Raw genomic sequence first — 25,025 nt, 5'->3', positions numbered from 1 at the left:
ATCAAATGTTTGTAGTACTCCCGCAAGATTTAGTCCCGTTCTAGTATGGTTACGTCACTTCGTTCGGTGTAGTTTTCGTTTTCGTTTCACTGTCTTCCGCTTGGCGGAATTTGATGAGTGGTGAAAGCTTCGCTTTCAACGTGTTGTGCCACCTGTTGATGAGTGGCTGCAGTTCCAGTGATGATATATTAGGTATGGGGAATTTCTTACTGCGAATTATCTGAGGGTGATGAGGTTTTTAATGATTGCTGCTAGTTGATAATAGGGTCGTCTACCCGACTTTTGGAGGCTAATTTTTGATAAGCCTGTCTGGTTCGATCCTGATTAATTTCTTTTAGGTGAATCTTCTTCAGGGACTCGCCCTAAGAAGAGTCTCATCCGGGCAAACAAATCTTGGCGTGCAGTCTTCCTACGGGAAGTGGCGCATAAGCTGCACGCTTGCTAGGGATCGACCAGGGCTGGCTACAAATTGGCGCCCAACTGCAGGATTTTTTCGGAAGTCTTGAAGAATAATCTGGAGAATATTGTTGAAATTATGATTGTTTCGGTTATTTATTTCTTTTCTTATGTACATAGTTATTCTAGGTTCATGTTGTAATTTATGTAGTATTTAAGGTAATGTAGCGTATTTTGGAGTCCGTTTATTTTTTGGAGCAATATCATCAGGCATATTATTTTGGAGGAATTTTTTTTTGAGGATACAGAAATATTTTTGGGGATTCTAAGGAATATTCTTGTGATGTTATCGTTGTGTGGGAACATTTATTAGAGATAAGGGTTTATATTTACCAATTTTTGTACATTTTCTATACTATTTATTAAATTTTACATATTCAAAAAACCGAAATGGCTTCTAAGTTTCCGAGAGCCGACCACTTAACCAATGAGGAAGTGGATTACGAGCTCATAATCCGTGGTAAGGTTGAGGAAACAAAAAATGATTCGGAAGCCAAATACCGACTGTTACGAAACCTATTTTACGAAGATGTGAGGGAAAATCGGGATTATCCGTCGCGGTTTACTATCGAACAAGAGTTCGATCGCGTGTCAAGTATAATCGATGTTTTGAGAGGGAAGTTGGAGAAAGGTCCAGATGAAAGGTGCATTTCCCGATTAAAACATTACGCGCTTAGGGTCGCCCGAAGCATAGCTGAGGATTCTGGATCCGAAGCCATGCGTAAAGAACTGATAAGGGAAATTCGAAGTGTGTTGAACAGATTTAGTGGGAAGAAGGGTTCCGAAGATTCTCACTCAGGAGAAGTTGTCGACAATCAGCAAAAGTCATTGGAGTCAGGGAATGATGATAGGAAAGACGAGAAGCACCGAGACGACGGACAAGAACGCGAAGACAGGTCGTCTGATGAGCATTCGAAGCGATCCCTTGGAGCTATTCCCAAAACGGCAAGTGAGGAACAACTACGGAGGGAAAACCAACTTAACGACGAGAACAGAATGCTGAGAATGCAAGTAGCTGAGTTGAGGCGAGAATTGGCAGAATTTAGACTGGCAACCCAGATACCGGATCCGACGAGGTTCGTCAACCCTTCCAATCGAGGGCTTCAAGTTCCTGAGCTGATGAGTAGGGTGGAGTTCGACAGAGAAGCGCAACCGACACCGTACAACCGAGTCAACCGTCCAGAAACCGAACGCAGGCTGAGAGAAGAGGTACCACAACGACGATATAGCGGAATTCCACAGACGAGACAGGATGAGTTCGATAGAGGACGAGTGATTCGAAGAGAATCAGTCGAACGACGGATGGAGACAGTAAGCGACCGTTCGTACTACGATGCACGAGACGGTCAGGAGCAAGCGCGACAGTTGAGCAGAATGTATGGTATGGAGACGAGAATAGCTGAACGGGAGGATCCAGCTGATAGACGGTGGAGTGACAGACGGAGTTTTTCTCAGTGGGATAGTCGAGGTAATCCCACTGGTGGCCTGCATCGAAGGCAGAGTGCAGTACCCCTGCAGAGTAGCGAGGACGAAGATGGGTATGATGCTGAGGAGTTTCGCCCAAGACGTCGTGTGAATCGACGAATCGCGGATCGCGAGATTCAGGATGCAGACCGGCGTATGGAGAAATGGCATCTAACTTTTAGTGGCGACCCCCGCCACCGATCGTTGGAAGATTTTCTCCATAAGATTCGTAGGCTAGCGCGAATGGATCGGATCGCAGACGACATCCTATTGCAGCGAGTGCATACCATATTACGGGGAGATGCCTACGATTGGTACTTGTGCTACGCTGACGAGTTCCTAGATTGGCAGGACTTCGAGGAGAAAATCCGTTACATGTACGGTAACCCAAATAAGGACCAAGGAAACCGTCAGAAAATCTACGAGCGGAAACAACTTCGGAACGAGCCGTTTTTGACGTTCAAGACGGAGATAGAGCGTTTAAACAAACTTCTATCGTCACCGCTAGATCAGGAAAGAATTTTCGAGGTCATCTGGGACAATATGCGCCCACACTACCGTTCAAAACTAGCGTGTAGAACGGTACGAGATGTGCGAAAGCTTGAGTACTATGCGTACCGCATTGATGCGAACGATCCGGCACTCAGGCAGTGTCGAGAAGGACCGACACGTAACACGACGGGTCTACACAACATCGAGGCTGAAGAGTCGACGGGGTCCTATTCCGAAGCAGAAGAGGTGAACGCGTTAGGAAAAAGGTTCGATTATGATCGGCGGGCAAAGGAGCAGTCCAAATCGGTAACGCGTGCTCAACAACCCAGTGCCACGCCGGCAATCGAACAGACAAATGGTCCCCTTTGCTGGAATTGCCGCCGAACGGGACATATTTGGCGAAACTGCAGACACGAAAAGCAGTTGTTCTGCTACATCTGCGGAACACCCGGTAAGACGACGGTGACCTGCGAGAACCACCCACGGATTGACCGGGACAGGATAGGTAATCCATCGGGAAACTAGGTCAGGAATGCGCAGTAGGGAACAACAGCATTCCGCCGACGAACGATGTTCCCAGTTCTAGTCCGTTTGAGGACCCGTTTCTGAAGGTGTGTGAAGTAAGGGTCCACACCGAGAGCAGCCCTCACGTAACCGTGAAGATTTTTGACACCGATTACGACGCTCTACTCGACTCTGGAGCAAGCGTCAGTGTCACGAGCATGACCGATATTGCCAAAAGATATGGACTGACGATGCAGCGTAGCCCGCTGAAGATTGTCACGGCCGATAAAACCGTACATGAATGTCTTGGATTCGTACAGCTACCGATGGTATTCAAGGGAATGACCAGAGTGATTCCGACGCTAGTGGTACCGCAGATTTGTAGAGAGCTGATCTTAGGATACAACTTCTGGAAATCGTTCGGAATCGAGCCGATGATTGAGGGAGAGCACGGATTCGAACGAGTGGCCACTGTTGAGACAACTCCAGCAGGAAATGGAAAGGTGGATACGATCCAATTCACCTTGCTGCCGATCGAGACGCTACCCGCGTTGAAGAATGTTGACCCTGATGCGACGTTGGATATTCCGGCTCTAGAGCTACCGGAACCTTCAAAAACGACTCCGGAGACGGTAGAAACGGAACACGATCTGACACCCGTCGAACGAAAGGAGCTGATTGAAGCAATCAAGAAATTTCCATGCACAACAGCAAATAAGTTGGGTAGGACCTCGTTGTTGCAACACGAGATTCGGTTGACCGAAGAAGCAAAACCGAGAAGACAGCCATGGTATCGGTGTTCACCAGCAGTACAAGCGGAGATGGAAGCTGAGATTGAGCGATACAAGCAGATGGATGCTATCGAAGAGTGTTCGAGCGAGTGGGCCAGCGCTTTAGTACCAGTTCGGAAAGCGAATGGTAAACTACGAGTCTGTCTGGACTCTCGCAAGATAAACGCCTGGACTAAGAAAGACTCGTACCCAATGAGGAACATGGGAGAGATCTTTCATCGTTTAGGGAAGGCGAAGTATTATTCGGTAGTGGATTTGAAGGATGCCTATTTCCAGATTCCTCTAAAGGAAGAATCAAGGGACTATACGGCATTCCGCACACCGCAAGGCTTGTTTCGGTTCAAAGTTTGTCCGTTTGGTTTAACAAACGCACCGTTCACGATGTGCCGGCTTATGGACCGGGTAATCGGATTCGATCTCGAACCAAACGTTTTCGTCTACCTGGACGATATCGTGATAGCGACGAATTCGTTCAGTGAGCACGTGAGACTACTGAAAATAGTAGCAGAACGTTTGGCAAAGGCAAATCTGACGATATCGCTTGATAAGAGTCGATTTTGCAGGAAGCAGGTGGCATATCTCGGGTACCTGCTAACGGAGAGAGGAGTATCCATTGACAATGCACGGATTTCGCCAATCCTCGACTATGCTCGTCCGAAGAACGTGAAGGATATTCGGCGACTTCTCGGTTTGGCAGGGTTTTACCAGCGCTTCATACGTGACTACAGTCGCATCGTAGCTCCGATATCCGACCTGCTAAAAAAATCGAAAGCTAAGTTTGTGTGGACGGAAGCAGCAGAGATAGCGTTTGGAGAGCTAAAAGCAGCTTTGGTGTCGGCACCGATTCTGGGGAATCCAGACTTCGAAAAACCGTTCACGATCGAATCTGATGCGTCGGATAACGCAGTTGGTGCAGCACTGATACAGCACGTTGATGATCAGCCGAGAGTGATCGCATACTTCAGCAAGAAGCTGAGTAGCACGCAACGGAAGTACGCCAGCGTAGAGAAAGAATGCTTGGGTGTGTTGCTAGCAATTGAGCATTTCCGCCACTACGTTGAGGGTTCTCGCTTCAAGGTGGTCACCGACGCACGTAGTTTGCTGTGGTTGTTCACGATCGGGGTGGAATCGGGCAATTCGAAGTTGCTAAGGTGGGCTTTGAAGATTCAGTCTTACGATATCGAACTGGAATACCGGAAGGGAAAGAATAATATACTGGCTGATTGCTTGTCGAGGTCAGTGGAGACGATATTTACTCTGACCGCCGATGTCGAGCATCAGGAATTAGCGGCGAAGATCCAGAAAGACCCAGCGAGTTTCCCGGATTTCAGGGTGATAGATGGACTGATCTTGAAGTACGTCAAAGGGGACAAAAAAGTGGAAGATGCACGATTCCAGTGGAAGAAATACCCGTCGAAGGTAGAGCGGAAGGAAATCGTCCAGGAAATTCACGATCGAGCTCATCTCGGTCCGGAGAAGACACTAGCAGCGGTGAAGGAGCGCTATTTCTGGCCACGAATGAGCAGCGAAGTGAAAAGGCAATGTCAGGCGTGCCTTGCATGCCAAACTAGTAAAGCGACAAACCAGAATACGACCGCGCCGATGGCAGAGCAGAAGAAGTTGGCTCAGTATCCCTGGCAGTTCTTGGCTATGGACTATGTCGGTCCACTTCCAGCTTCCGGCAAAGGCCGAAGTACATGTCTCCTCGTCGTAACTGATCTCTTCAGCAAGTTTGTGCTGGTGCAGCCTTTTAGGCAAGCGACCGCGGAAACGTTGGTACAATTTGTGGAAAACATCATCTTCCTGCTGTTCGGTGTTCCGGAAGTGATCCTGTCGGACAATGGGACACAGTTTACTTCAGCGATGTTCCAAAGTCTGCTAGCGAAATATAACGTGACGCACTGGAGAACTCCGAACTACCATCCTCAGGTAAACGATACGGAACGAGTCAACCGTGTAATCACGACAGAACTACGAGCCTCAATCCGGAAGGACCACAAAGAATGGGCCAATAATTTACAGCAGATAGCCAATGCCGTGCGCAACTCAGTCCACGACGCAACTCGCTACACTCCGTACTTCGTTATGTTCGGCCGGAATATGGTTTCCGACGGTAGGGAATATCGCTATCTGAGGGACTCGCAAACGACCAACGATGGTCAGTTGAAGAACGAGCAAAGGAAGAAAATGCTCGAAGAGGTTCGGGAGAACTTGAAAGCGGCGTACAGCAAACACTCGTCCTACTATAATCTTCGCTCCAATGCCAATTGTCCAACTTACTCTGTGGGTGAGAAGGTGCTGAAGAAAAACATGGAACAATCGGACAAAGGCAAGGGATTTTCTGCAAAGCTGGCCCCCAAGTATGTGCCAGCCGTAGTGAAAAGGGTAGTAGGAACCCACTGTTATGACCTTGAGGACTTGAAGGGGAAGAGACTGGGAATTTTCAACTGCAAGTTTCTCAAGAAACTTACCCTTTCAAGTTCAGCTTTAACATCGATCACTGGTTGATCGAATAGAAGTCAAGCTATGTACCTCTCAGTATTTACTGATTGAGACAACGCACCATGATGCTTTTGCTCTGGGGTGGAATCATGTAAGGTGATAGATGATTATCACCAAGCGGTGATAATAAGATGATCACCGTAAAATTCCGAATCAGATAAGATGATCACTTTGACTGTCACCAGCATAATGACTGAGCTCACGTCATTCTCTTGTGAGCTAACTTGGCATGCTTAATTTCACTAGAATCTGTCACAATATGTTGTCGATAAAAGGTTATTCCTCCAAGATGTTTTTCAGTGATGTGTTTTTATTCAATATACCGAATGAAGAAGAGCATCGTCAGATAAAATTTTACCGGAGGAGCCTTAGGGATTCGTCAAACCCGTTGGAGTTGCCTGAGGAATTGTAAGTTGGAATTGATTATTTGCAGTAGAATATCGAAAACTCTACTAGCGGAAAGCGTTTGTTATTTCATGTTGGGCGTAATTTATATAATTTTACAAGTAATGCTCATTATAGCGAATTACTGCGCTTTTATGTTACATACTAAGTGATAATTACGTTGCGCGCAAGAAGTTATTATAGTTTTCTAGTGCAGTGACAATTTTTATTATTAATAAGGAACGAATATGGTTCCAGGAACGACAGCAAAGTAAACATTCTTTGAAAGCCGTTCTAAAAATCAATCGATCAGAATAATCTAATGATAGGCATATTCTCCTATTCCAGATTTTTAAGACGTTATAGAGTAAATAAAGAAGTGTTTGTATATCTCCATACTCAGCTCCATTTGCCTAATGGAGCTAGATGTACTTTTATTCCTCCCATCCTACAATTGGCAACGACATTACAACTACTGGGCGGTGGATCATACCAGTGGCAAGTTGGAGTAGATTTTGTCGCTCCAATGAGTCAAAGTACCGTACATTATGTTACTACATCTGTTATTAAAGAAATGGAGAGCGCATTTTGCAAGAAATGGATTCGATTTAAAATTTCGAACGTAACTAAGCAATTTTTTTATGCGAAATATCGTATACCAAGCGGTAAGTATTGTTAATTTCTTTCTGGATATTGCTCGCAGGTTTAAAATGTATGTCTTAAATACTGTACTATTCCGGTTCATTTATTTACTCTGTGCGATATAATAAAATAATCCATTGTTATTCTATATCAACAGTTATCGGTTGTATTGACGGTACACACATTATGATGCTACGCCCCCAACAAAACGAGCATATGTTTTTCAATCGCAAGGGAAAGCATAGCATAAATGCTATGATTGTAAGTAAATCTTTCGTTTATAAGTCGTATAACTCATAATTGAATCCTTTTTTTTCTATAGATTTGTAATGAAACGCTGGAAATTATGTCTGTGAACGCTAAATATGGAGGCTGTGCTCATGACAGTTTTGTTTGGCAACAGAGTAAGGAGCGTGCTATGTTGGAAACTGAATACGATAAAGGAATGCGAAATATTTGGCTTCTAGGTATGATCAAATGTTTACTCTGATAATTCGAAACTATTGATGAATATTTTCCAGGAGATAGTGGATATAAGCTGGAAAATTATTTACTTACGCCGTACCGGGTGTCTGAAGAAAACTCACCTGAACACGAATTTAACAAAACGCATTCGAAAGCTAGAAGCATCGTTGAACGAAGCATTGGTGTCTGGAAAAGTATTTCTCTAATGTTTAAAATTATTTGTTTCTAGAATTTCAAAATGTCTCTTTTAGGTCGATGGCGTATTGTACTGGAAGAAAGAAAATGCCGCTATACACCCCAGAAGTTAGCAACAATTATATACGTGACAGCAGCTCTGCACAACATATGTTGCCATTATCGCGTTGCTTTGCCAGAAAGAATAACCGAAAATACGGAGGAACGGTGGAATAATATTCCCATAACGCAGAACGCAGAATCTCAGACCGCGACATCGATTAGAGATCGAATTAGAGATGGATTGCTAGGGTTAAACTAGATAAATTAGACCTTTTTTTGTCTATTTAAGCATCATCGTTGGTACATTCGTTGGCTATTCTGGATAATAAAATTACCATGTAAGCAGTGTTTAAAATTTGTTTAAAGATTGAGTTCAAATATGTATTAACCATAGTCGACTACACCAACGTTCGAGAGGCAGCATCACAGACAAACAAACATAACACTGAGGAAAATCTTTAAAAAACTATCGATCCGCCAATTTAGTTAATACACTGCTCCACCTTTTATACACGAAACACTCATTTGCAAGAGTCTTATTCCTCATGCTCGGGAACAATTTTTCACTAGTGGCCTACTTACGTATATGTCTCGTGTATGCGACCACAGTACCAGCTAAAAATTTATCGATAATGGCCATTAGAGCAGACGAAAAATTATCTTCGAGTGTTATATCTGTTAGTCTGTGACAGTATGACGACAAGTTTGAGTCAAGAGTTCCGATATTATTTTTGCGTCATAAAATCCGAAAATGATACTGCATAATAACGTCGTGCAGCACAATAACCGTAATGTACCCTCTTTGGACCTCACGTTAACACCACAGTTCTTATATGTTATAATATCTGCGACTGAGTGCTCAATTCATCACGGAGTTTTTGTCACATCTCTGTGAGTAGTACATCATTCGGATGTTAGGACACAAGAATCATTTCAAATCTTTTTTGTATGTAATGTAATACCTCTTGTACGTTATATTTCCGACTTTGTGACGCACACTGCTTTGGCATTTTATGGCGTAGATCATATGCTACATAATATTCATAATGAGTGCATCAATGTCCTTAATCTATTGCGACAAAATATATCGAATGTGCATCGAAAGCCCCCTAGGACGCACCCCTATTTAAATATTGTAGGGCATGACGCGGTGTCGATTGCTCCTGATCCTCCAGTTGGCTAAAGTACCATTTTACACAAAATATTGCTTGTGAGTCTTCGCAGACCTAGTCACAGAAACAATCCTTCATGTACATAGTCATACGCACAAAAAACACAAGAAAATTAGCAATATTCACAGCTGCTTAATACAAAGTATAGCCAAACGTTGTTTTTCTATATTATTTCTATTCACAGTACATTTTAAGCCGTTTCTGTACCTATCTTAAGGCGCTTCAGCTCATTTGCAGCTTGTAGCACTTCAATGTTTATTTTTTGTAATTCCAATTTTCTTTTTGTTAACTCAAAGTTTTGTTGTTTCTCGTTTTCCAGCATATTGAGCTTCCTTTCTAGCAGCTTATTTCTCTCTGCTAGCAATACATTTTCCTTTTTCTTATTTCCGTTGAAATCGCGTAACTCGTACTTGATAGATTTCAGTTGCCTTTGCTGTTCCAGGGATGTGGACATGATAGAAGTTTGAAACATTTTCGTTTGTTCCATCATTTCCTTAGAGGCGTTAACGAATTGCTCAGTCAACTGCACCTGACGTCTTAACATCTGTGGTTGCGAAACTCTTCTTAACGATGTAACCGGTGTTACTAGAGGCGTTGGGTTTTCTGACTCATGAGTTACTGGAAATGCATTTCCAATCACATCTTCACATCCGAAGTGTTCCAAGCCAGCCGGTGGGTCATTTTCAATATCCATCTCAGATTCAGATCCATATTGATCAACACCGTATGAACCAACGTCGGAAATCCCAGATACAGTAGCTTCAAATCCACATGCGTCAATTACTGTTTCTTCGGCGGTTGTGAGCTGCTGAATATCATATGGACCGCCGCCAGTTTGCCGTATGGACCGTTTGTTTTCCGACAACTTTTTTTTGGCCTTGTACTTTCGAGTAGTCCAAACCTTTAACAAAAAATGAATTAATTGTCAGAATAAAGCCAAATTTACACCTTTCCGATCCATTTCAATGACGGTTCAGTACCGTGTACGGACACCAACATTCTTTCATACAATTCAAATGGGAAGTGTGAATACTCACATTTGATTTGCATGAAAGAATATTTGTGTCCGTGCACGGAACTGAACCGGCACTGAAACGGATCGGATAGGTGTAAATAGAGCGTAAAAGTACACAGATTTACTTACTCTTTTCCATTCTGCTACGGTTTTAATCGGTGGCCCAGCAGCATTAAGTTTTGCTTTAAGTTCCACCCAAAGTTTAGCGGCACAATCCCGACCATTTGCTGCTTTTAAAAATGATCCCTTGGCCAATGCACTATGTTTGGACATAAACTCGTCCAGCAGGTGCAATTGTGCCTGCGACGCATTATTACAAGCGCTGAAAGCAAATACATAATTTATAATAGTGAATAATTATTATAGATGAAAATTTTACGAAAACAAACCTTTTTTGCTTGCTAGCCATTTTTTCGCAACAAACGTTTAATGAACACGGCACCAAAGTGATAGCTTTTTTGTTGTCACCGATAAATTTGACAGCTTGGTGACGATAAGCGGTGACAATCACCTTATATGATTTCAATGTTGAGAGGGTGATAATTTGTTGGTGACAATCACCTTACGCGATTCCACTCCTGGTTGCAGAAAATACTGTACCGCAGTTCGTAAAGTTAGCACTGTCCTTCAGACAGTGTACCCCCACAACAACTTTCATTTACTGGGGGCATCCTTGTTGCTAAGATCTTCATTCTAGCTCAAGAAGAACTTTGCGAACGTGTTGGATTATGGTCATTTTAGATCTCCTTGAGTTGCAGCACTCTTGAGTATAAAACATTTGTTACTGAACGAACAAGTTCCCCTCGACCAGAAGACAGAGCGAGTCCTTGATTTCATCAGGACGATGAGCTATAAAACCAAGAACTCGGAGCCACCAGTGCGTTGATGAGGAGTATCGCAATCATTAAACGAGAAGCAATAAAGCGTGAGTTTAAGACTGGGGAATCTTAAACGTTGATCGTGAAATAAGACTCAGAAGTCGGCAGACAATGTTGAGCAAACCCGAGTTAATCGAGCTGTCAGTAACAAATTGCTTTAGCTGAATAGCGTTGCAATTTTAAAGAAATCGGCAGTGTTCCTGGAAATTTAACCATGTTTGAAAAAAACACAGGTTGTATTGCATCGGGATACACATACCTTGTTAACAACCTATACAAGACTTGTGGGTGGAAGAAGAAAGGGGATTGTGCCTTTGCACGATCACCCAATGTATAAAAATTTTGTAAATACTATTTTTCGGATATAAGTAATGTTAGTTTGTAGTTCACAATGTTTCCTTATATCTATGTTAGTACTTAAAATTATTGTATATTTCTTTATATTCATGTTATTTGTTAATTGTTATTTATTTCTTTGTTATTTATTTAAGTGTTTATTTATTTATCACAATATTTAGCAAAAATTTTGGGATTTAGTGGGTTAATGTTTAATGTGGGAGTTTATGTTAAATGTAGGTTCTTATTGAAGTCTTCCTTGGGGGTGGATTTCGCATCTTGGGTTTTGCCATCCGATTGTTCCTAAAATGAAAAAGAAAACATTAAAATTTGTTCACACACTTACCTTTAACTGGAAGTCAACTTCCCTTCTCGGCATCCGTTATAGCTGTCTTCAAATAGGCCGTTTGAGGCAATTCCGGGTCAGCATGGTAGCAGTCCGTCCAGCGCCAGTCCCACTAAATAGTTCCGGCCCCGTGCCGTGGTCCACATTCATGTCCAGTCCAGCTGCATGCGACATCCTTCGATTCTGAAATTCGTCAAACGTTTGATAGCCGGTCTGGCAAACATTTAAAAAAAATCATTTAAACTCACCAGCATCAATTTGTCGTCCGCTTCAAGAGTCCAAATCCGTCCGTCCAGAACAGTCCAGTGCCGCGCGGAAACATCCCAGCCTTCATCTGAGTGGGTTTGTTTTGGTTTGTTTTGGTTGGTCCGTTTCAGCCTGAAAATACAAGAAAAACAACAAAAATTAGTTGACTCACCTTCCATTACGTTAGCCGTCTTTCGGAAACGTTTTATCTGCACGTTTTTTGGGCCATTTCGGTATAATATTTGGTAAATTACCTGGAAAATGTACCATTAACACACAGCACAACACATCACTTGCAACAATTTTTTAGTTTGACGTTTCTCTTCGTTGCGGGTCGGTAGTTCAGTGTATGCGTGAGTTTATGAGAGCTTTAATAGGGTTGGGAACTTTTTCATTTTCGTTGCATTTCGGTTTTGTCGAAAGTTTTTTTCGACGTAGGAAATGTAACGTAAGATGGATTTATGGGATATGTGGTCATTTAGGGTATGTGTTCGTATTGTCGGAATACATCCGGCTTTAATACATAACCAAAATGATTGTTTTGGGAGATATTTTCGGGGGATATTTTTGGGTAATATTTTCGGGGGATTTCGGGGGATATTTTCGGGGGGTTTTCGGGGGATATTTTCGGGGGAATTTCGGGGGATATTTTCAGGAGAATTATGTGCAGATTTCTCACTAGCTGAATTATTTCGGCGTTCGAGTCACTGCAAAGGAAATTATGAAGTTCAGTTCTGCGTTTTGTCTAGTAGAAAGTGTTTATTCAGAGAAAAGCTCTGAGGTGCTTTCAAAAGACAAAACTGTGCGGTAAATTGAGTGAAGGGATACATTTCCAACGTAAGGATTGGAGTAGTTCTGGAACTCAATAAGCCTGTTTCTTGTAGTATTCATGAAGTTACATTGGGAATTATGTTGCATTGAGAGCCGTAAGAAACTCAATGTATGTTGTAGTGTTGGGGTTTCGGCTTGATCTAAAATTTCAATATTTTGGTATCAATGCCAGTATTTTGGGGATTTGTTGCAGTCTTTGAGTGTTATATATCTGAACTACCGGAGCGCAACAGGGGAAATGTCAAATCCATAAGTATTTCTGTATTCAAGGCGAACCTAGGATTAGTTGTACATAACATTTTGTAAATAGTAGTTGTAGTTTTTTTTTCTATTGTTAGTCTTAGTCATTTTCGTAAAATTGTCCCTTACGAAAATTTGGTATTAATCCTAATACCAAATTTTCGTAAAACAAGCCTGGTGTTATGTAGCGGTCATGTCATATTCAGCAATATTTTTCAAATTTAGTAGAACCAGTCTGATTTGTTTGCGCCAAGAGTTAGACAACCTACCGTTGATCAACTCTTGCGCAACACCCTAGCAAATATTCCTCTCCGCGAGGGGAAGAAATTAAATTGCCTGTTGAGATTCTCCTGAAGACGAAAACCATGACGATCCTTCACTTGGAATGCATGATGGAAAGGGACAGATAGAGCCAAGAGTTAGCTGACAGAATAAAACAGCTAGTAGGGTCGTTGATTTCCGAACTTGCCCGAAGAAATTTGCGGGAAAATACGCGCTTCCTGTAAGTTCGTACGAAATTACCTTCCCTAATCTGAGGATTAACGCTGCTAGTCCATTTCGTCCCAGTCCGCCAAACATAGTGAAAGTGCGCGTAGTTTTGTCCGGTTTAGTTTCCAAGTATGTAAAGTGTCGTGATAGTACTTTGAATTAGTCTAAATTTCTTGTCTCTCCCGTTCCATTAGTTGTCTGTAAGTTCGTAACAAACGCTAGCGTGTGGTAAAGTGCGTGCGAATTCAGGAGAAAGGTAATAGTGCTCAAAATTATAGTGCCATTGACCCTCCCCATGTGCTAATGACCCCGTTTGCAATAGCCAGACGGCACCTCTTTATTTGACACAGCTACGACGAACTAGAGGAAGAAGAGAGGAACAAAACCACACGCGCGCAGGTCCAAGCGCATCGGACGAAATTTGAACCCGGCACCGTTACGCCGCCGGAAGGAAGGACGACCCGTCTAAAAGCCGTTCCTTCTATCGTCGGGAAACCCAACGCAACTTTTCCGGCCGATAAATCATCAACCAGCATCCAACAACCGCTGGTCAGAAACCGGCGCGGCCGATCGATGTGATCGCCCATCATCGCCCGTCATCGCAGCAGAACGATCGACAGCAGCAGAAACCAACAGCAGAAATAACTGGTGAGTCGTATCGTTCTTGCTAATTAAGTGTGAAGGGTGGCGTCCAAGCAGGACGCCACAGTGATTTAATCCGTCAGAGCGAAAAGCGCTCGAGAAGTCGTCCACGGACGGCGATAATTAGGGACGCGTCCATGAATTGAGGTTGTGTGTCGGCCATTATGTTCTAGTTCGCAATTCATGAACGCCACACACAACCCTTTGATAAATTAAGCCACCCGGGTGCAAAGCGATAGCCGTTGATACGCTGGAGCCGTGAGGTGACGTCACCAAATTTGGGAGGATTTTGAAGGAGAAAAGCACACGTATGGTCAATAAGCACAAGTAGGGAGAGAATACGCACACAGACATAGAAGATAGGCCTAGAATTTAAAATTGGAAAAATACAAACATGGAGTAGCAACGAAAATCTTTCCGTACCGTACCGTGAAATAAATGTTGTTTAGTTAAAATGTAATCAAATGTTTGTAGTACTCCCGCAAGATTTAGTCCCGTTCTAGTATGGTTACGTCACTTCGTTCGGTGTAGTTTTCGTTTTCGTTTCACTGTCTTCCGCTTGGCGGAATTTGATGAGTGGTGAAAGCTTCGCTTTCAACGTGTTGTGCCACCTGTTGATGAGTGGCTGCAGTTCCAGTGATGATATATTAGGTATGGGGAATTTCTTACTGCGAATTATCTGAGGGTGATGAGGTTTTTAATGATTGCTGCTAGTTGATAATAGGGTCGTCTACCCGACTTTTGGAGGCTAATTTTTGATAAGCCTGTCTGGTTCGATCCTGATTAATTTCTTTTAGGTGAATCTTCTTCAGGGACTCGCCCTAAGAAGAGTCTCATCCGGGCAAACAAATCTTGGCGTGCAGTCTTCCTACGGGAAGTGGCGCATAAGCTGCACGCTTGCTAGGGATCGACCAGGGCTGGCTACAAAATCCGTTCATAAATTCATGAACAAAAGGTCACGATTTCATGAACTGGACGATTTACGAAAACCGTGACAAAGTTCCAGAAATTATAAATAATAAACCTCGTATTCATGAAACTATTTGTATTTTCTAAAAACAAGTTCGCCCTGAATATATACATTAGAATGTTTGGGTGGGTTACTGTTTTTTATTTCGTTTATTTGACACGGCTCATAGCGGTAGCTTAACGGAGCGGTGGATCTTTTAAGTGTTTACAATATGTAAAGAATAAAAATATAAACAAATATTATTGATTGTCCGTTGGATCTCGTGCGCGCAACTTTTTATTGCGAGCAGAGACCTTCTTTCGCGGCTCGCCTACTGCGTCATGGGACCATTTAATTCTCTCCTGTCCTCCACATCAAGGTCATCATCGTTAAAAGTGCCTTGATTCCCGCGACCAGATGTTCTCTCCTGCTTCTTGCACTTACGGGTGACCAATGTAAATCCGTCGTCATTGTTTTTATCTTCTTCACCGATATTGCTTACAGTGGTTTTTGGGGTGCTGGATCCTGCTTTGGCAGTTGTCAATATGGACTGAACAGCTGCCACAAATTTGGCAACCGTTTGTGGTTCAGGTATTGGTGTTGAAAACTCTTTTTTGGGTTGGTTTGCCGTGGATTCGTTGGCAATCGGTAGAGATGCATTCTCCTCTGTATCTTCCGCGCAAGGTTGTCCGTGGTGCGCAGTCTGATTACAATACTTGCACGTAGGAGTTTGCCCCTCATGGGTGCATAACGTAGTTTGATTAATAGTAGCTTCGTGGGTTTTGAGTTTTATAGTCAAGTGGGAGGGGATAGGTCTTTCGATCCGCATCCTCACCACAAGAACACCGTTAGGTGTACCCTGGAAGAAATTTCTCCACGTATCACGTGTAACGGATTCTACTTCTCCGTATTGCGACATGTATTTTGCGATTAGATCAGGAGGGGTACGTGGTGATAGGTCATGTAGCTTTACATCTACATAGTCTTTTTCTACATACACGGGAATCTTAATTCCAACTTTATCACTTTGAGCCACGTGCTTCAAGTTGTTCTGGAAAACGAAACGTTAGGCTTGGGCTAACGTGTTGAATGATATGAGTACCACATTGCGAAGATGATGATACTGTAGATACATAACCTCCTTGAGCTTAAGCTGCATCTTCACCTTCAGCAGGTATTCCACTTCACGAAAACTCAATCTTATTGAACAGAATTTAAAGTCAACGACCGCTGTATTGGGTCGGAGCAAAGATTTTTCGTCAACTTTAGGGGAGACTGAGGAGACTTGATCCCCTTTTTTATTTTTCAATCCTACTCTCTGGAATGATACAAAAACTATGTATTTTTTGTAGTTTTATATTGTTTCTAGGGTTGACTGATAATCATAAAAAAATTACATGGAAATATTATATTGAACATGAGCTATGAGCATTTTTGGAATACAACAAAAAACTGGAAAATTCTTTTATTAGTGCAGACTCGATCCCTAATTTAGGGACACTTGATTATTTTTTGAAAACGTGTTTAAAAGAGCATATAGAGTAATAATCCTATTTTTACCCTTTTTCTATTATCATTCCACCCATCTGACGCCTTTGGTTAGAGCAGCGTCTGCCATATTTGCTCAACGCATTGGCTCAAATGGTGTTGCGATAAATGGGGTACTCGATTAGCTGCGCTCATACAGAAGATTTTCACCATTCTCAAGACAATTTTGTTATTATATTGGTTCTTAATAAGAGGCGAATGACCTTAACTCTAAAACCTCTATAATCGAAATAAAAAATGGCTCCTAATAACAAAGCAAAGAAGCTGAAATAATAAAATTAATAATGAAATAATGTGGAACCCTCCCTAATAGGACAAAAATAGGTACCTAACCCCATTCAATGTTATAAATGTATTGTTGGCGCGAAATCTCTGGATAAGCCCCTACGAGCGACTAGGTCAACTACCACTACTAATCTACCCGTTTATCAGGTACAGACACAGGAAATCACAACATTATACAAATTTGCTTTTTTTACCCACTAATTTGTTACCACTACCCTCGCATCTTGTGAATAAAATATTACAGTGAATTATACCATCGAGTCGTCAACACGCGTTTTTAATCCGTTCGACGAACTTGTTTCTTTCGGTTTCTTTCCCTTTCGCGGTTTTTTCGGACTTTGGCCGCAACAAATTGGTCCTTCGAGCCGGATGTTTTCAGACAACGCAACAAATTTCAGGGCTCAACCAACTCACCAGGGGGAGTAGCATCCCAGGCCACCTACAGCTCCCATAGTCGCTGCATTACCAGCTTTGCCTTGACAACGATTGGTGCGAGTAGTCCTAGAGGGTCGAATAGGCTGGCAATTTGCGACAGTATGGTTCGTTTTGTGGGCTGAAGGATCTGTGATGGATGATAGCTGAAATGAAGCTCGTCACTGTACGGCTGCCAGTGAATGCCGAGGGCTTTGATGGTATTGGAGTCGTCGATTTCAATGGGCATCTTCAGTTCACGATCTGTTTCTGGAAGACCTTCTAGCGCAGCGGCATCGTTAGATGCCCATTTTCGTAGCTGAAAACCGCCAGAATGGAGTTATATCCAACGTCTGTCGCAAGAGTTTCGATCCCGTTGGCAGCTCGAATACGTTCGCTCGCTGCAACGTTTCACGAAGTGGCAGCAATCATCGCCTAATATCGCAGTAGGTGATTTTGTAATTTTGGTAAAAGACGACGAAAAACCGAGGCAGTGGCCGCTAGGGAGAAATTTGGAAACCTTCCCCGGACCTGATGGATTAGTGCGTGTAGTGTCGGTCAAAACCGCCACGGGAATCACCAGACGAGACGTAAGACGGTTGCGAGTCGTGCCATTAGACAAGGACGAGTATGTTCCGGGAAGACTTGGAGCGAAAATTCCTAATCGTAATTCGGTGGGCGGTTAATGTTGGCGCGAAATCTCTGGATGGGCCCCTACGAGCGACTAGGTCAACTACCACTACTAATCTACCCGTTTATCAGGTACAGACACAGGAAATCACAACATTATACAAATTTGCTTTTTTTACCCACTAATTTGTTACCACTACCCTCGCATCTAGTGAATAAAATATTACAGTGAATTATACCATCGAGTCGTCAACACGCGTTTTTTAATCCGTTCGACGAACTTGTTTCTTTCGGTTTCTTTCCCTTTCGCGGTTTTTTCGGACTTTGGCCGCAACAATGTTGGCGTTAAATCTCTGGATGGGCTCCTACGAGCGACTAGGTCAACTACCACTACTAATCTACCCGTTTATCAGGTACAGACACAGGAAATCACAACATTATACAAATTTGCTTTTTTTACCCACTAATTTGTTACCACTACCCTCGCATCTTGTGAATAAAATATTACAGTGAATTATACCATCGAGTTGTCAACACGCGTTTTTTAATCCGTTCGACGAACTTGTTTCTTTCGGTTTCTTTCCCTTTCGCGGTTTTTTCGGACTTTGGCAGCAACAAATTGGTCCTTCGAACCGGATCTCGGGACCGTCGGTGACAATTAAAGCGCGTTTTATCCGTTTTCACCGTCGTACCGCGATTCGCAAAAGTGCGCCAGTTTGAGACAAACCCTCAAGAGCAAAAAAATTGTGCGTGATTATCCACAATGGACTCACTCGTTCGCGGGAGAAAATCGCAGGAATCACGATTGGATCGCATAAAAAAGATTTTAGCTCGGTTCCGAGCAAGTGAGGAGCTGGACGATATAGACATCCAGACTGAGCTGGATAACCTCCAAGAAGTTTGGAGTGGGTACCTGTCGATCCACGGACGGATGGTGGAGGTATTCAAAGACACCGAAATTGATGACCTTCTCGATCAATTGGCCAATTTCGAGGAAGACGTCGTTTTATTGAAAAATGGATTCAACAAATTGCTAAAAAGGATGGACTTCTCGTCCACTCAACACGAGGTCCCGCTAATGCAAAATGGCACCGACGCCATTCGGCAACTCGCAGAACAGCAAGCAGATTTTTTCCGCCATTTTTCATCCAATTTTTCCTTTGTGCATCAAGCTGCCAACTCGAACACCGCTGCAGCAAGTGTTGATCAGAACGCACAGATTTTTTCTGATATTAAACTACCGCGCATGAATCTTCCAATATTTAGCGGTAACATTCTCGAGTGGCCATCGTTCTACGATTTGTTCGACAGTGCTGTTCACAAAAATCCGAACCTGCAGGACAGTCAGAAGCTTTATTTCTTGAAGACCAACCTCGCTGGCGAAGCTGGGTCTTTGATTTCTCACCTTAGGATCGAGGACGCCAATTACGCACCCGCGCTTGCCAAACTAAGGGACAGATACGATAAGCCACTCGAAATAGCTGCACAGCATATACAGCGCTTTCTGGGCCAACCATCAATGACGTCTCCATCCGCCACTGGATTGCGCTCTCTACACGATGTGTCTGACGAAGTTATTCGAGCGCTCAAGGCCATGAAACGTGAGGGCCGTGATATCTGGTTGCTGTACATCCTCGTTGATAAACTGGATCCCGATACGAAACAGTTGTGGTTCCAGAAGAAGGCTGACATGACGGATGAAGAAATTACGCTGGACAGATTTTTGAAATTCGTCGATTCACATAGCTGCGCTTTAAAATCTATGCAACCAAGTCGTTCGAGAACATCAACAACATTATTCAAGCTCCCCGCCAAGGTTCAACCTAGAACACCTACACTCGTATCCACCAACCATGTTTCACATACGGTCTGCGGTTACTGCGCCAAATCACCGCATCAGTTATATCAGTGCGGTAAGTTTTTCAACTCGACGGCTAATGAACGCTTTACCTATATTTCCAGACAGAAGCTCTGTCAAAACTGCCTGAAGCTACATGCCAGCGAAGCCTGTAAATCTGGTAGCTGTAGAAGGTATAACCAATTCCATCATACTCGTTTGCACGAAGCCTTCCACCCACCAGCCGCTCAAACTGCAACTAGCACGTCATCCGCTATGGAGCTTTCCGGTCCCCATTCAGTGTCTCAATCACTGGTTTCACACCTCAACCTGACAAATGACATTGTCGATACTAACGTCCTCCTGCTGACAGTTACAATCAACGTCCAGGACAAACATGGGAGGCCCCTCGCTTGCAGAGCAATTCTTGACTGCGCCTCTCACACCAGTTACATAACCACAGATTTGTGCGATAAGTTGGGTCTATCAACCGCTGACGTCGACTTTGAATTTGATGGAATTTCTGGAACCTTTGGCCATGCCAGTAAGGGTGCATTAGTGACATTTAGCTCACGCTGCTCGGAGTACCAAAACGTCATTCCGTGCGTAGTTTTGGATCGTATCACGTCCGAGCTACCAATAAAACCGGTGGACATCAGCAATTGGCCTATTCCCAGTTCCATTCATCTAGCCGATCCCCAATTCCACCGTCCTGGCAAAATCAGCATGCTGCTCGGGAACAAGCTTTTTTTCAACTTGCTCGAACCAGGAACCATCAAGCTCTGCCTAGAGAACCGGTTGTCTGTCCTTCAAAACACCAAATTAGGATGGGTGGTTTCAGGTGGATACGAATATCCCAAACAATCGGCAGAATCGAGCTTACCATTATGCTTATTGGCTTCTACTGATGATCTTCTATCGAAACAGTTAAAACAATTCTGGGAGCTCGAAGAGTATGCTAACACTAAACCGTACTTCAGTAACCAAGAAACACAGTGTGAGGATCACTTTCTGAAGCACACTACCCGCAACGAGTTTGGACATTTCGTAGTGCGTCTTCCATTCCTGGAAAATCCCAACACCTTGGGCGACTCCAGGGAAATGGCAACCAGAAGACTGATCCATCTTGAGCGGAAATTGAACAAAAATCCGCAACTTCTGGAGCAGTATCATGCCTTTTTGCGTGAGTATGTCGAATTAGGGCATATGTCGTTGGCAGCACCATCGACCACAAGACGTTCTACTTTTCTTCCTCACCACTGCGTCGTCAAGGAAGCTAGCACAACCACGAAATGCCGTGTGGTCTTTGACGCTTCCGCTAAATCCACCAGCGGGAAGTCCCTCAATGATATTCTTATGGCGGGACCAGTTCTGCAGGATTCATTGATCGCCATACTTCTTAGATTTCGCTTTCCTACTATCGTTTTGACCGGAGACATCCAAAAAATGTATCGCATGGTGCTGCTACATGAAGACGATCGCGACTACCAAAGGATTCTCTGGCGATGGTCGAATGATGAACCCATGAACGAGTATCGACTAAACACCGTGACATACGGCACTAAAAGTGCATCATATCTGGCTACGAAATGTGTGCAACAGCTGTTACTGTCCTTCCGCGAACAATACCCTCAAGCGGTGGAGAAGGCGTCCAAGGGAACATACGTTGACGATCTTCTCGTCGGTGTAGACAACATTGATGAAGCCAAGCGCCTACGCAGTCAACTGTCGGATATTTTCCATTCTGGCGGTTTTCACTTACGAAAATGGGCATCTAACGATGCCGCTGCGCTAGAAGGTCTTCCAGAAACAGATCGTGAACTGAAGATGCCCATCGAAATCGACGACTCCAATACCATCAAAGCCCTCGGCATTCACTGGCAGCCGTGCAGTGACGAGCTTCATTTCAGCTATCATCCATCACAGATCCTTCAGCCCACAAAACGAACCATACTGTCGCAAATTGCCAGCCTATTCGACCCTCTAGGACTACTCGCACCAATCGTTGTCAAGGCAAAGCTGGTAATGCAGCGACTATGGGAGCTGAAGGTGGCCTGGGATGCTACTCCCCCTGGTGAATTGGTACAAGATTGGTTTGTTTTTGTGCAAAATCTTTCGTATCTCAACTCGTTTCAGATTCCTCGAAGAGTGATTGGAGCTCAGAGGACAACGCATTTGCTCCTGCACGGCTACAGTGATGCTTCCGAGCGGGCTATGGGTGCGTGTGTATACATTCGCTCCATCGACGACGACGGCACCATCGCATCGCGCTTGCTGAGCGCTAAATCAAAACTTGCTCCAATTGGAAACGGTAGAACGACATTACCACGACTGGAATTGTGCGCTACGGTCATTCTCGCACGACTAATAAAGAATGTGACAAGCGCCATCGATCAACCCTTGTTCGAAATACGATTCCCAGGTTGCACTGGCCTGGATCAATGGGGGTGCATCCCGATGGAAGACCTTTGTTGCCAACCGAGAGGCAGAGGTCGTAACATATTTACCAGCAATCAACTGGGGTCATGTCGACACGCATCTCAACCCTGCAGACTTGATCTCACGTGGGATGATACCGGAACAGCTGAAAGACAAGCTCTGGTGGGACGGACCGCTTTGGAATCCTAAATCAGGACATGACACGATAAACAAACAACTGAACACATCTCAACAGCAACAAATCAACAGAGAGCAGAAGGCAACCGTAGTGTCACTCGTCGTCGTCTACAAGAATACCTTCCTGGACGCTATGATGTCCAGATACTATCCAAACCTTCAGAGATTGCTTCGAGTCACTGCCCGCATGCTGCGTTTCCGTTGTCGGGAGCCAAGGCAAACCACAACATTAACTCCCAAGGAGTTGAATCGTGCCCTGGAAGTCTACCTAAAGCACGTCCAACAGCAACACTATTATGATGAACTTCAACGTTTGCATCAACATAAAGACGTAAAACGTCAAAGTACACTGTTTCAACTTAAGCCGTTCCTGGACGAAAGGGGACTTCTCAGGGTGGGCGGTAGAATTGAGCAATCAAATCTACAATATGACACTAAGCATCCACTGTTACTACCACGTAACTCCATCCTAACTTTTCTCGTGCTGCATCGTGATCACATCACGCACCATCATTGCGGACCGCAAACACTGCTAGCAGTATCTCGAAGACGGTTCTGGATTATACGTGGTCCCAGCGTCGCTCGCAAGGTCTATCGTCAGTGCATTGTCTGCGCTCGGGCTAAGCCGGCCCAGATCTACCAGCAAATGGGGCAGCTGCCTGCAGATCGCGTTCAGCCACATCCACCGTTTCTGATTACTGGCGTTGATTATGCGGGTCCAGTGAGCATCGTTGGGCGCAGAGCACGTGGTGCGGTGGCGAGCAAGGGATACATTGCACTGTTCGTGTGCTTCTCAACAAAGGCGGTTCATCTGGCAGCAGTATCGGATCTCAGCACTTCCGCATTCTTGGCAGCTTTCACTCGGTTCTCCAGTCGTTACGGACTTCCAGCCAAAATGTTTTCAGACAACGCAACAAATTTCAGGGCTGCCTCCAAGCAACTCCAAGAGCTCTACCGCCTCATAAATTCCGCAAACCACAACCAACAGGTCGCCAACTTCTTGGCAGATAAAGGTGTAGTCTGGAACTTCATACCCGCTCGGTCACCACACCACGGCGGACTTTGGGAGTCTGCGATCAAAGGCGCAAAACACCTTCTAGGGAAAATCGCGGGCAATCAACACTTCACATTCGAAGAATTGTCCACTCTTCTCGCCCAGGTTGCAGCAACAATGAACTCCAGGCCAATTACACCGATCTCCAATGACGCTCATGACCCTCAGCCATTGACACCTGCACACTTCCTAATCGGAAGAGCTCTCACATCAGTTCCGGAAATTAACATGCTGGAGCGTCAAATTAGCTCATTGTCTCGATGGAGTTATATTCAACGTCTGTCGCAAGAGTTTCGATCCCGTTGGCAGCTCGAATACGTTCGCTCGCTGCAACGTTTCACGAAGTGGCAGCAATCATCGCCTAATATCGCAGTAGGTGATTTTGTAATTTTGGTAAAAGACGACGAAAAACCGAGGCAGTGGCCGCTAGGGAGAAATTTGGAAACCTTCCCCGGACCTGATGGATTAGTGCGTGTAGTGTCGGTCAAAACCGCCACGGGAATCACCAGACGAGACGTAAGACGGTTGCGAGTCGTGCCATTAGACAAGGACGAGTATGTTCCGGGAAGACTTGGAGCGAAAATTCCTAATCGTAATTTGGTGGGCGGTTAATGTTGGCGCGAAATCTCTGGATGGGCCCCTACGAGCGACTAGGTCAACTACCACTACTAATCTACCCGTTTATCAGGTACAGACACAGGAAATCACAACATTATACAAATTTGCTTTTTTACCAACTAATTTGTTACCACTACCCTCGCATCTTGTGAATAAAATATTACAGTGAATTATACCATCGAGTCGTCAACACGCGTTTTTTAATCCGTTCGACGAACTTGTTTCTTTCGGTTTCTTTCCCTTTCGCGGTTTTTTCGGACTTTGGCCGCAACATGTATTGTGGTATTGATTAAATTGTTGTGATTACATATTACTATTTTTGTTACTACATATTACGCATCTCTCACAAGATTTTTTTACGAATTCCCCAAATCTTTGTGCAATTATTTGAAAGCTGTCGTCATTATGGTTGAGGAACGTCAAATGTGGGCTGCATGGTTGCTACGTATACTGTAGTAAACAATTAAAGTTAAGTTTCTGTACGATGAAGCGTTCATTTTTGACAGTATTTTTTTGTTATTTTATGGCAACAATCGTTTCAATTGTTCTGGTGTGAATTTGGTTATTTTCAGTGATGTGTATGAAGCATGGCGAAGGGGATCAAATCTCCACGAATTTGAAGGGATCAAGTGAACCCACAGCATCTATTTCAGCAAACTTTAGTACAAGTATAGTTGAACAAAAAAATCAGCTCAATCATAACGTATTCATATAATTGACATTCTCCTGTAATTCTGTATGCAAAAGTATAGTATGTAGTGGGTGACTTTATCAATTGTATAAAAGTTTGAAAATTTAGAAAAAAATCTTCTTCAGTTCTTCTGAGATGTTTTTCTTTGAATCGGTAAAAATTCGGTAACACATGTCCAATTTATTTTTTTTGTGTTAAAGAAACTTATGTTTAGATAAAGCTGCGCAACTTTCTAGTATATGCGATTAATGTAT

General features: G+C 43.8%; 3 protein-coding genes across 3 annotated transcripts; 2 read left to right on the top strand and 1 right to left on the bottom strand.

Moving 5' to 3' along the window:
* Positions 1 to 6,404: 6,404 nt before the first annotated feature.
* LOC131696349 (putative nuclease HARBI1) lies at positions 6,405 to 7,725 on the top strand. Its single transcript, XM_058984894.1, has 4 exons — positions 6,405 to 6,617; positions 6,942 to 7,258; positions 7,393 to 7,496; positions 7,558 to 7,725. Exons 1-4 carry the CDS (start codon positions 6,439 to 6,441, stop codon positions 7,723 to 7,725), a joined length of 768 nt encoding a protein of 255 aa, XP_058840877.1. The 5' UTR covers positions 6,405 to 6,438.
* Positions 7,726 to 9,299: 1,574 nt separating this feature from the next.
* On the bottom strand, positions 9,300 to 10,533 carry LOC131696348 (uncharacterized). Its single transcript, XM_058984893.1, has 3 exons — positions 10,514 to 10,533; positions 10,254 to 10,446; positions 9,300 to 10,010 (listed from the first exon to the last, which is right to left on the bottom strand). Exons 1-3 carry the CDS (start codon positions 10,531 to 10,533, stop codon positions 9,300 to 9,302), a joined length of 924 nt encoding a protein of 307 aa, XP_058840876.1.
* An 8,185-nt stretch (positions 10,534 to 18,718) lies between these two features.
* Positions 18,719 to 24,074, top strand: LOC131696347 (uncharacterized). Its single transcript, XM_058984892.1, has 3 exons — positions 18,719 to 21,874; positions 21,929 to 22,168; positions 22,215 to 24,074. Exons 1-3 carry the CDS (start codon positions 18,719 to 18,721, stop codon positions 24,072 to 24,074), a joined length of 5,256 nt encoding a protein of 1,751 aa, XP_058840875.1.
* The last annotated feature ends 951 nt before the right edge of the window (positions 24,075 to 25,025 follow it).

Source organism: Topomyia yanbarensis, chromosome 1 (assembly GCF_030247195.1).
Source record: "Topomyia yanbarensis strain Yona2022 chromosome 1, ASM3024719v1, whole genome shotgun sequence".
NCBI classification, from domain to species: domain Eukaryota; kingdom Metazoa; phylum Arthropoda; class Insecta; order Diptera; family Culicidae; genus Topomyia; species Topomyia yanbarensis.
The sequence above is the reverse complement of the archived record's forward strand: the minus strand, read 5'-3'. Positions and strand labels throughout refer to the sequence as shown.